Source organism: Bison bison, unplaced genomic scaffold, assembly GCF_000754665.1.
Source record: "Bison bison bison isolate TAMUID 2011002044 unplaced genomic scaffold, Bison_UMD1.0 scf7180017864383, whole genome shotgun sequence".
Lineage (NCBI taxonomy): Eukaryota > Metazoa > Chordata > Mammalia > Artiodactyla > Bovidae > Bison > Bison bison.
Genome location: NW_011494955.1, coordinates 430,102 through 442,539, shown reverse-complemented (window position 1 = coordinate 442,539; position 12,438 = coordinate 430,102). Strand labels below are relative to the sequence as shown.

Sequence of the window (12,438 nt, the reverse complement as noted above, 5' to 3'; positions counted from 1 at the left end):
GTGAGAAATGTAAGCTTTTAAATACGGTCTGCGTGCCGCAACAAAGACCAAAGATCCCACATGCTGCAGCCAAGACCTGGAGCAGCCAAATAAATAAAACTAACTATTAAAAAGGAAAAGAGTTCTAAAAAAATAAAAAAGGGTCAAACTTGAATCAGAGGGGCATCGGTAAATGGCAGAGTAGGAAATTATAGGTCCTTGTTCCCCCTAAAAACTAACAACATCACGCTGGTCAAAATAGTTTTTCAAGTACTGTAGAAACCAGTGAAGGATCTGCAGAAACTAAGCAAGCACCCTAACGAAAAAAATCCCACAAATCAAAATGATAAATTGGGGGGATGTCCCAGAAGTCCAATGCTAAGACTTCGCACTTCCAGTGCAGGGGGCAGAGGTTTGATCTCTGTAAGGGAACTAAGATGTCACATGCCGTGAGTCCAAAAAACTAACGGAAAAAAAGATAAGCTTGAGGGCATTTTCAACGGCTCCAGGCCCTCCTCCCAGGCACAGCAGAGTGAGGTGGAGGCTGCCGTATTCTCAGTCCTACTGTGGGAAAGGAAGGCAAAGCATGGCACTTAACTGCAGCATTCCGGCTTGTCCGAAGGCTGGCCAGCAGTCTGGTTTCTGCATCGCTTGCCTCAGTGCTAACGACAATGGTGGCGATAGTCTGAAAGTCAGGATGGAGGCCAGTAAGACCCCTGGTAGACTCCAAACCTCGGGAGAGCAGCAGGGAGACTGCAGTCCTGCCAGGTCTGGGGATAAAAAGACTAGGGCAGAGGAACGCAATAGAATGTTTAATGCCCTGAGAAAAATCAGGAGTGCGGGAGTGAGACTTTAGGGAAATTAAGATAGTTAACGCAGCATACTTTGTACGGCAGTATGGGGGGACACTCATACCCACACACCAGGGAAGATGCATGTCCAGAAAAAATCTGAGAAAGCCTGAAGCCTTCACAGCGGGTTGATTAGCAAAGGTCTTTCCCTGCATGGGTTGTGGCTTCCCAGATAGCCCTAGTGGTAAAGAGCCTGCCTGCCAGTGCAGGAGACGTAAGAGATGCGGTTCAATCCCTGGATCGGGAAAGATCTCCAGGGAAGATCCCCTGGAGAAAGAAACGGCCACCCACTCTAGCCTGGAGAATTCCATAAACAGAGGAGTGGTGGGCTAAAGAATAAAGTCCATAAAGACTTGGAGAGATGGTTTAATGTAATGGTTAAGAGTGACAGTCCCATCACCTTGGCCTAATCCCAAGACTGACATCCGTCATATTTGAAGACCCACACTCAATGGCAGGTGTGTACACGCAGCTGCGTACACCAGGGAGCAGGATTTCCAGGGGCCGTCTCAGACTTCTGCCTGCCACCCTGGTTTTTGCTAAGACATGTCTGCCTGAGACAATTTATGCTCTTCTCATATCCTTGATACCTGATAAAAAGTAGTCCAGGGATTTCCCTGGTAGTTCAGTCCTGGTAGGACTCAACACTCGTTGCAGTGGCCCAACTTAACATACATATATCTGAGTCACTTTGCTGTGCAGCAGAAATTAGTGTAATATTGTAAATCCAATATAACTCTTGCATCTTGAGTATTGGCCTTTGCAGCAGTGAGTAGCTGAACTTGGGTTTGGTACCAGCCTTGTCCAGTTACACTAAATTTTTTTGGTAAAAATTTTCATTGCCTTCAAAAGAATACTCATACCCGCAAACCATTTTTCCATTTTCTCCCCACCCCCAGCACCTAAAACCACTTATCTCCTTTCACCCTCTATGGATTTGCCTAGTCTGGGTATCTCATATAAACCGGATCATATGATGTGTGACCTTTTGTGTCTAATCTCTTTAAGTCATGCATAATGTTTTCAAGGATCGTCTGTGTTGGAGCATGTGTGGGTACTCCTTTTGTCCAGCTTAACAACATCCCACTGTACAGGGAGACATTTTGTTCGCCTATGTATCAGCTGATGGATGTAAGTGGTGTTTCCACCTTTTTGCTCTTATGAACAATGCTGCTATGAATGTGTATACAGCTTTCTCTTGTGTGCAGGTACATGTATTTTCAATTCTTTCAGATATATACCTAGGAGTGGAGTTCCTGGGTCATGGAGTGCCTCTATATTTAACTTCTGGAGGAACCATCAGACTGTTTCCCAAATCAACAGCCCTGTTCAGATTAAATCTTGCCTCTTTTCATGTTTCTCACAGCTCTCGGTGACTCCTAGCTTACAATACATCTGACAATGTTTTCAGCTCTTTGCCTGCAGGCTTATTTCCCTCACCAGGTCCCAGATCCTTAAAAACAAAGGTTATTGTATCTTAATCTAGTGTCATATTCATTTTGACATTCTTACTCTCCTCATAGTAAAATGGAAGCAAGTTACTGGAATTGACAGATAATGTCACTGGGGAAGCTTTATTTCATGAAAGTGGTTCCCTGGCATGGTCTGGGAGGCTTGCCCCAAGAAATTACTGGTTAGGAGTGAGAAAAGAAAATCCTGACAATTTCTCTTTCACACTTAAAAGTCAGATTTCTCTTCCAATTAAGTTATGTTTATTCATGAAACTCTGAGAGCTAGGAAGCAGGAACTGCTGCATCATGTGAATTTATTTTCTGCTTTCATGTCTAGTCGTCATCGTTCAGGGTGCTTCTGTACAAGGTTCTCCAGAAGGAAGTCAGGCCCACGTCCTCAGCCATCTGTCCTCCCGCGGGTGTTCCTCCGCACTGGCTAGCACGTCCTGCATCTCCATCACTTGCTTTCACGGACTCCCCGCTTTTGCAGGATGTACAGGATCCTTTACTTTCACTTCCTTTATTAAGTTTTGTGCTGCATTCAATCTCTGCTTTTCAAAACGTTTTCTCCTTTTTGATCTAATAACTAAAATGTAGACATCATGTTGCTGAGATACTAATAAATGAGGAATCATAAATGGAGACAAAAGAAGTGAGGAAAGATATGGAAAAATAAAGGAAGGAACAATGGAATTTTTAGGTTATACTGAACGTTATTTGCCTGATAAGGAAAACTGCACTTTGAAATTATTTCCCCACTTTCTGTACTCAAGCTTTGTAAATTCCCAGTTTTAAAAATGTATAATATTGTAAATCAACTATACTTGTTTTTAAAACTTAAGCAACTTAGCACGCCTGCCCGCATGAGCATATATCCTGTTATCTCCTCACAAGAACTGGCAGGGGTGGTGGGCAACTCTCAGTAGGGGTCTCTGACCCGGGGGTAGTAACCTGTTTTGTGGGCTTGGATCCCATTTCCATATCAGGCTGAGGCAGACGGTGTAGGAAGGCATCTGACTGACTGCGTTCAAAACTCAAGAATAATGCAACATTAATAAGTATGGGTAAGGAAAATATTTAGTCCAGGAAAGGTTTTGTTTCCTGAACTCTCTTTTCAATCCTTGGAATTGCCTTGCAAAAGGAACCAAGCAACCACACAGCTGTTTGCCCCTCTGTGTAACTGAGAATGGTTCACTCTTGCAGGTGTGGCTAGAAATATTCATCTTTCTTACCTCCCACTTAGCTTTGCTTTTGAGAAAACCAAACCATCATTGTCAGCTCAGCTTTCCTGCAACTGGACCTGACAAGATAAACTGGTTGACCCCCTACCTGAATGAATGAAAGTTTCCAGTTCCCTCTCATTCTCCGGAAGGAGGTACATGGACTCATCCTGGCCCTCATCCTCAAAGAATTCCTCTTCATCTCCTAACGATGGGATCTTGATATTTTTATAAAGTGATGCAAGTTGTTGTTTTTCCTCAGCCTCGACCAGTCGACTGGAGAACAAAACACATAATTTGGGGGAAGGCTGTGCCCTGGGGCTTGCAGAATCTTAGCTCCCTGACCAGGGATCAAACTGTGCCCCCTGCAATGGGAGCGCAGAGTCTTAACCACTGGACCACCACAAGAATTCCCCAAATAGATAAATTTGAAAAGCATAATTTTCACAGTAAATCATCAGGTCTTAATCCTTAGTCCTGTGGTTTTCCGACTGAAAAGCAGTCACTAGTTCGTGGTGGTACTAATACATGGGGAAGGAGGCAGAAATAGGCTTTGAACAAAATGTCAATGTTTTAAATGAAGATAGCATAGGGACTGTTGTTTTTCCCTTTTGCTCAATCTCCAATATTTTTTGGCCTGGCACTGTTACTGATCCTGTATTTAAAATGTTCATCATGGGGTTATGAATGCATTAATTTAGATTAAAAAAATACTATATGATTATTTATCTTGACTACCAAGTTTTTGGCACTGCCTTAGATTTTGCACCTGAAGTGAGCGCCTTGTTCACCTCACCTAGATCCAACTTGGAAGTGGATCATTGAACAGATATTTCTGTGTGAAGTGGAAATGGATAATACAGTGTTTAATTTTTTGTAACATATGTACCTTCTTAATTGTTTGGCTCATGGGCTTCTGGGGTGGCTCAGATGGCAAAGAATCTGCCTGTAATGTAGGAGACCTGGGTTAGATCCCTAGGTCAGGAAGATCCCCTAGAGAAGGGAATGGCTACACACTCCAGTATTCTTGCCTGGAGAATTCCATGGGCAGAGGAGCCCTGCAGGCTACAGTCCATGGGGTTGCAAGGTTGGACACAACTGAGCAACACTACATGTAATAATAAATCATTTTAGGGTCAGCTTAACTGTGTTCTAAGGAGCTGAGATGGAGGAAGGGGTGTAGGGGTAACGTTCCAGAATCATGCTGTGCAGCAGCAGAACTGATCTGACTGTAAACACTGCTGCAGATAATCAGGAAACTGGGACAGGAATAGGATTTGGGTGAAGAGAATGAGGTGCTCACTTCATGTGCAAAATTTAAGGGGGTGCCAAAAAACTCAGTGATGATGATAAATATTTTGACTCAATATTTTTAAAAACTAAAATGAGTGAATTCTCTGGCCGTCCAGCGGTTGGGACTCGGTGTTTCCACCGCCAAGGGCCCAGATTCAATCCCTGGTTGGGGAACTAAGACCCCACAGGCAATGCAATATATGTAAAAAAAAAAAAAAGGAAAAAAACTGGAAAAATCCATAATAAACCAAATATCAAAATTTAAAAAACAGGCTCCATCAGCACTGTGATGAACTGCATGAGAGCCTGAGTCAAAAGGGAAAATGTTGAGTCCCTATATACACGCTTTTATGTATTATTTTATGGTTCTTCTTTTCTAAAACATTAAAGTAGTTGAGAATATATTTTAAAAATTGAAAAGCCCTATATCAAAACTCACGGCATTATTTTAAGTTTAAATAATTTATACCAGAAACAAAATCTATTATAATTTTACTTTCCTGGTTTAAATGAAATAAAACTCACTAATATATTTTCGCTTTTCGTATTCATTCATTTATTTTACTTGGCTGCACTGGGTCTTCACTGTGGCACGTAGGATGTTTAGTTGTGGCTTGTGGGATCTAGTTCCCTGACCAGGGATCAAACTCGGGTCCTCTGCATTGGGAGCACAGAGTCTTAACCACTGAACCACCAGGGAAGTCCCTCATCGATATATATCCAAAATATACTTCTGGAAAAAATTAATGGCTAAAAATTACATACAAACATGTACTCTGGGGCACATATTTTCCCTTTTGCCTCAGGTTTTAAAATGTCACTATGGGTAACACAAACTTAAAAGCTGTAAACGTTGACATTAGTTCAGTAACTTAATTGGTCACTAAGAGTTCAGGATGAAATATTTTAGTGAGTTATTTTAGGAATCTTCATATTTGTTAACATCTTTGTCTATACTAATGAAATAAACTGAAATTGAAGTTCCATAAATTGACTCAAAGGAGATCGTCAGATTAGAAAATCCAGAACCAAACATGCTGGTGACACTCACTCATTAATTTCACCTTTAATTTTCCTGCATTTGACATACTTCAAGGTAGTCCTAATATGGTTACCTTAAAAGATATTCCATACGTGGCAATGTATTGCCCATGTGCACATTTAATCCTAATGAAGAATTTAGTACTTCCTCAAGATGTTTCTGATAGGAGATAATGGAATCCTGGAACTAAATCCTAGAATAGGAATCAACGTGCTGCTCCTGATCACAGTCACATGATGTCACAGAGTGGCTTGCTTTTGTCTGATACTAATTTCAAGATGATCACATAAACTGAGCTTCGCCACAAGCTTTATTTGTGTAAACAAGATGAAGTGTCTTCCCTAAATGCTACTATCACCCCAACCACACTGATGATAAGTTTCTAGTGAAAGAGACAATGGTCACTTTTCTGCTTTGCTCTATTAAGATTTTTTTCCAAAGCATCAAGTTCACTCTAGAAAATCACATTATGAAAGGATGCCAGCATCTCAGAACATTTTTTATCATGAACCACAGTAAGAGATAAGTTTTACTTCACAATCTTCAGTCTGAAAAGTTGAAAATCAGCATTTCCATTCTACTAAATTGTATTCATTCTGTTTTTTGTTATTTATTCGTAACTTTTATTTTTTTAATGTTTCACCATGTTTCTTTTTATATTTTTCATTTATGTCATGATCCACCATGAATATAGGCCACATTCTGAAAAACGCTGAAAACTTGTAATGACTATAATTACTCAGTGATTATAAGAATTATCAACATTATCACCATTATTAACATTACTACCATGAAATAATCTAGTTACCTGTATGTCTTACTAAAGGATGGTAAAGATTACTTAGCATAGACTTACTATATCACGTAGGAAATAGTGGTCCCAAATATCAGGGCAATAGTGAGGGCTATACACGCAATTGTAATTACTTTAACAAGAGCAGGTCTATGAGGAATCCATGCTAAAAATAGAAAGAAAAGAAGTTTTCATAAACTCTCATTTTTAGCTGTGACTATCAGTTATTAGGGCTTCCTTGATAACTCAGTTGGTAAAAAACCCACCTGCAATACAGGAGACCCTGGTTCAATTCCTGGATTGAGAAGATCCCCTGGAGAAGGGAAAGGCTACCCACTCCAGTATTCTGGCCTGGAGAATTCCATGGACTGCATAGTCCATGGGGTCGCAAAGAGTCAGACTTAGCGACTTAGTCAGTCGCTGACTAAGCGACTTTCGTAGGTGGTGCTAGTGGTAAAGCACCCACCTGGCAATGTAGGAGACATAAAGAAACTTGAGTTCAATCCTTGGATCGGGAAGATACCCTGGAGGAGGGCATGACAACCCACTCCAATATTCTTGCCTGGAGAATCCCATGGACAGAGAAGCCTGGCAGGCTACAGTCCACAGGGTCGCATAGAATTAGACACGTCTAGTCAAGGCTATGGTTTTTCCTGTGGTCATGTATGGATGTGAGAGTTGGACTGTGAAGAAGGCGGAGCGCCGAAGAATTGATGCTTTTGAACTGTGGTGTTGGAGAAGACTCTTGAGAGTCCCTTGGACTGCAAGGAGATCCAACCAGTCCATTCTGAAGATCAGCCCTGGGATTTCTTTGCAAGGAATGATGCTAAAGCTGAAACTCCAGTACTTTGGCCACCTCATGCGAAGAGTTGACTCACTGGAAAAGACTCTGATGCTGGGAGGGATTGGGGGCAGGAGGAGAAGGGGACGACAGAGGATGAGATGGCTGGATGGCATCACTGACTCGATGGACGAGAGTCTGAGTGAACTCCGGGAGATGGTGATGGACAGGGAGGCCTGGCGTGCTGCGATTCATGGGGTTGCAAAGAGTCAGACACGACTGAGCAACTGATCTGATCTGATCTGATCTGAAGCGACTTAGCACATATACATGTATCAGTTAATATATTTGTTAATCATATTGTTTTAGGGGAATAGGAGAGAAAAACAGAAATAACATTAAAAATAAAAATTCTTAATTTACAAGAAAACCATGCAAGCTAGATTGCACAGCCTGTGTGAACAAGTATAATTTGAATTCCCACCTAAACCCTGACTCCTTTTTTTCATGTCTCCTGTCTTTGGCCAAAGCCATTTCTTATGAGACTGGTCCCTGATGTATAGCAGAGACTGCCACTGATATAGCTGAAAGGAGAGTGGCCTTAGTTTTACAACTCAAGTGTTGCCGGATGGTCTTAGGTTGTACAGTGCTGTTTTTAAATAAAACAGGCTATTACAGGGCAATTCGAGATCTAATCCCACAAACCTGCATTCCAGGGATTGGTGTTTAGGCCCACTGAATATCCTATAAAACCAAGGGTGGTCCTCGCAGGCTCACTCTTCTCTTCATCTGAAATGAAAATAAACAAACAGAGCTACTACGGGTACAAACTGAACAAAGGCGCGACTAAGTACATTACTCAACCGTTTGTGAAATCTGACAAACTGAGGTGCTCCTCCTCATCTCACACGGAGCACTCCCTCACTTTCTTTCCCTTCTCTGGCTCAACAACTGAGCTGAGAAACTCTTTGAGACTGGCACCTCAACGTGAAGTCAGCTTGACATGAAGAAAAGAACCTGGACTATGAAAATGCTCACAGATTAAATGCTTAAGCTTTCAGTTCACGCGCTCAGTTGTGTCCGACTCTTTGCAACCTCATGGACTGCAGCACGCCAAGATTCCCTGTCCATCACCAACCCCCGGAGCTTACTCAAACTCATGCCCATTGAGTCGGTGATGCCATCCAACCATCTCATGCTCTGACATCCCCGTCTCCTCCCATCTTCAAATCTTTCCCAGCATCAGGGTCTTTTTAAATGAGTAAGTTCTTTGCATCAGGTGGCCAAAGTATTGGAGGTTCAGCTTCAGCATCAGTCCTTCCAATGAATACATAGATGTTCATTTAACGATTCTCTCGATTTTTCTGTACATTTTCAGGTTTTCATAATGAAATACTGATGTGGGGGATATGGGTTACAGATGGTTTCAAAACCGTGACTACTGAAAACTGGTCATTGGACTTGGCAATGGGAAAGTCATTGGAGACCTAGTCAAAAGTGATATTACCCATGCGCATAACTGACAGAGGTTCATGAGAGAACAGAAGGAAAGGGATTACAGAGAGCGAAAGTTTTGAAAATTTTCTGAAGAGTTTTGCTGTCATGGCGGGAATAGAAATGAAGGCATCTCCCAGAAGGAGCTGAGGGGTTGGGAGACAGGTTTTGCTTTTTAATACAGGAAAATTGACATCATGATCTCATGAGCACAGGGACCACACTTTAAATTGTGATGCTACTGGAAAGGGAGAAAGAATCGACCAGTGTCCCGAGTTGGCCTGAGGGGATGGAAGTTGGTGCACAGGTGAAGGGTCAGCCTTGACCTGGCCCGGAGGAAAGATGAGAAAGTGTTATTCAACTGCTAGTTAGGGCGATACAGATGCTCGCTCAAGTGCTTGTTTTGTCAGTGATGGTAGGAACAAGGCCATCCTCCAAGAGCAAGGTTGGGGTAGATATGGTGGGGGTGTTTGTGGAATGAGAAAAACAGAGGAGAAAGTCACCAAGCAAAGGGGGAGGGTAAGTGGACTAGGAAAATGGACCAGCATAAATAAAATTCCCTAGAAACAGAATGGCTGGGTACACTATTTTTTTTATAGCCACTCCTGTAGCCCAGAGTCCACCAAAATTATTCAAACTATTCAACACTAGTCCATCCTAAAGGAAATCAATCCTGAATATTCATTGGAAGGACTGATGCTGAAGCTGAAGTTCCAATACTCTGGCCACCTGATGAGAAGAGCTGACTCTCATCAGGAAAAGACCCTGATGCTGGGAAAGATTGAAGGTGGGAGGAGAAGGGGGTGACAGAGGATGAGACGGTTGGATGGTATCACTGACTTGATGGACATGAGTTTGAGCAAACTCTGGGAGATAGCGAAGGACAGGGAGGCCTGGTGTGCTGCAGTGCATGGGGTCGCAAACAGTCAGACACGACTGAGCGACTGAATGACAACAAAGGCAACACTAAACCTACTCCATGTACCTATCCTGCCTCACGCATTCCTTCCCCCAGATGGTCAACAGAAGCTCTGGGTCATGCTCTCCTCTTTCTGCCCTTTCTGCCCCCTGCCTCCTAACAAGGCTGGTACTTCCCCACATGGCTTGGCATGGTGCGCCCTGCCTGCTGTTTCTAGGATTCTGTGTGTATAACCTTCCTCCTTCACGATGATCATTTCCAAGTCTGTGGGTCTTATCATACCTGATTAAAACAAATCCTGGGTGTATTTCAAAACTGTGGGTCAAAAGTGAATGCATTCTTCTCATAAGAACTCCCAAATTGCCCTCTGTAGAAGCTGTACTTATTCCTGGCTTACGCACAAGACGGGACATTAAATTTCCCTATTCCTTTGCCGGTACAGTTTATTATGAGATATTTCGCCCATCTTCAACATAATAGCTGAAAACTGGAATTAGAGTGTATTTTCAAGGTGTATTTTCCTTTTTATGAGGTAGGCATCTTTCCATGTAACTGAGAGCTTAGAGTTACAAGAGAAAATTGGAGTCTTCCAGTGATTCAACTAGACGAACAATTTTGTCTTCTGTCTCTATCAGAAATTACCCTTGGAACTGAAAGCTCAGGGATGGCAGAGGTCTCAGCAAACCTCTAGGGCCACCTCACAAGAGGTTAGTGTTGATAGTTCATGTCAAGACTAGAATGTGGGCCTTCCAACACTTTGATCCAGCTTCCTTCTCTGGACTTTGGGGGTGGTGAAGTGAATGGGGAAATGAAACACTATAGCTGAGCTGTGTACATGTGTATGCGCACTCAGTTGCTCAGTCGTGTCCAACTCTTTGCGACCCCATGGACTGCAACCAGCCAGGTTCCTCTGTCAATGGGGTTCTCTAGCCAAGAATACTGGAGTGGGTTGCCACACCCACCTCCAGGGGATCTCCCCAACCCAGGGATCAAACGTGCGTCTCTTATGACTCCTGCATTGGCAGGTTCTTTACACTGAGCCACCTAGGAAGCCCATAGCTGAGCTTTAGGAAGAGTAATAAAGAATGTCTTTGGGATAGACAGATGTATTAATTGTGATTTTTTTTCCCTATATTTCCTGACACTTTGACATCTGTGCTATTTTCTAATCTGTCCCTAGCAACATGGTTACTAACCCAGCCGTGGGGGGCAAGGCGTGCCTTTTTCTAATTTGCACAGGGCAGGGGGGAGCTGTATAGGTTAGTTATGAGCGTCATGGGACGCCTTCCTGGAGGAGCCATATGCTACAAGAGCTCTGCAGGTATTTATGGATCCCACATGCACCCCCAGATCCCGACTTACCAGTGCTCGCTGGGGGCTGCATGGGTGTGGTACTCGGAGCTAGATGGCCATTGAAGGGGATCAGAGAGGAGAGAGAGGTTTAGGATACATTTAGGAAAATTACAATATAACTTGGTATTAGATGAAAGGGCATGACATGTAGTTTCCAAATATTAATTGCTGAGATGGTAAATGTTCTTAGCAAGTTTACTCCAATGCCGAGTAGATGCATGGGGCTTAGTCTGCAAAAGCATGGTGCTCTGTTCACAGCCAGCGTTTCCTCTGATGCACATGGACTGTCAGCAACACAGTGCATCTGGGTCCTGGTCCGCTTCTGCGGTCGTGCAAGCTGGGAACCCTCCTCTCAAGCAGAGGACCTAGAGAAACTTGGTGCGGAGCTGAAAGTGCGGTGCTATCATCAGCTCAGAGAGGTGGTGCTGGGAGGGCCCGACAGTGACAGCCCTGCCATCGCCCAGCTTACAGAGAGAACCACACAGGATCCAGTTTCTAATCAACGTCTATCTAATCTTATTATTTTATGGATCACGCTACTAACAATACAGAAGAGAAGACACACTGAATAGCAGCTAGGAGGACCACAGAGTACAGTTCCCATTTCACTGACCGAGTAGTAACAATGACTCACCTCTGGGTCTTGGGATAGCTCCATGGGCCAAATGAAATTGCTTACCGAACTGTATGGGTTGTTTGGTGACATTTGGGCGTCTTTCTAAGGGAAAATAATCTGGAAAAGAAAACCTACAGCAGTGAGGTGTAATCACCCCGTTTTACTTCCCCTGAAATGAGTGAAAGCAATGGTTGAGGCAACCCATTCAGCCTGTTGTCTGTCCGAGTGGTTGGAACTCACCTGCATAAGGCACACTCAGATGAAGTGGGCACTCCATTAAAAACAAAAATAAAACAGCAAAAGAACTTTGAACCTTGTCCATCATTCCAAAACTGCTAGTTTGTTATCGTGTGGGTGTAAGGAAGTATTTAGCTGTTGTCCACCATCTGCCCTATATTTCTCCGAGAAACTAAGGAGCTCTTCTCTCCACAGAATGTCTCAGTTCTGACTGGGAGCCACCAGTGTGAGGTCAGCTCATGTTGCCACATGGAATTCTTTGATGGAACGAAGTCAGCCAATGGGGAGACTAACAGAATGAGAGGGTGTGCTGGGAGTGAGTAAGACCCTCAGAGTGTCCTGACTCTTGAGGAGACAGAAGGGAATCAATTATAATTCAATGCGACACCTCACCAGAAGCAAACGGAGA

The 12,438-nt window shown here is 43.2% G+C and overlaps 2 protein-coding genes across 5 annotated transcripts in view; both read right to left on the bottom strand.

Moving 5' to 3' along the window:
* Positions 1-2,400: 2,400 nt before the first annotated feature.
* On the bottom strand, positions 2,401-11,556 carry LOC105001393 (chromosome unknown open reading frame, human C19orf18). Its single transcript, XM_010857639.1, has 5 exons — positions 11,186-11,556; positions 8,116-8,199; positions 6,693-6,795; positions 3,611-3,777; positions 2,401-2,867 (listed from the first exon to the last, which is right to left on the bottom strand). Exons 1-5 carry the CDS (start codon positions 11,205-11,207, stop codon positions 2,749-2,751), a joined length of 495 nt encoding a protein of 164 aa, XP_010855941.1. The 5' UTR covers positions 11,208-11,556; the 3' UTR covers positions 2,401-2,748.
* A 225-nt stretch (positions 11,557-11,781) lies between these two features.
* The window catches only part of LOC105001395 (zinc finger protein 606), a 28,838-nt gene continuing 28,181 nt past the window's right edge, over positions 11,782-12,438 (bottom strand). For 2 of the 4 annotated variants that reach the window (XR_826862.1, XR_826863.1), the window contains exon 9: positions 11,837-11,909. Coding sequence is in view for 1 of the 4 variants with exons in the window: in XM_010857642.1 (XP_010855944.1) it covers positions 11,782-11,909 (128 nt within the window). In the remaining 3 variants the exon portion in view is untranslated. Of the gene's footprint in view, positions 11,910-12,438 lie in introns of all 4 variants that reach the window. The other 2 variants (XM_010857642.1, XR_826861.1) reach the window with 2 other exon arrangements.

Bases quoted from the DNA above. Each gene is read 5' to 3' on its own strand.
- LOC105001393 (XM_010857639.1), bottom strand. From the start codon at position 11,207: ATGCAGCCCCCAGCGAGCACTG. The intron at 6,796-8,115 runs GTTTGTGGGATT...TTCTATTTTTAG, and splicing joins CACCAATCCCTGGAATGCAG to CATGGATTCCTCATAGACCT. The intron at 3,778-6,692 runs GTAAGTCTATGC...TTTGTTCTCCAG, and splicing joins ACTATTTCCTACGTGATATA to TCGACTGGTCGAGGCTGAGG.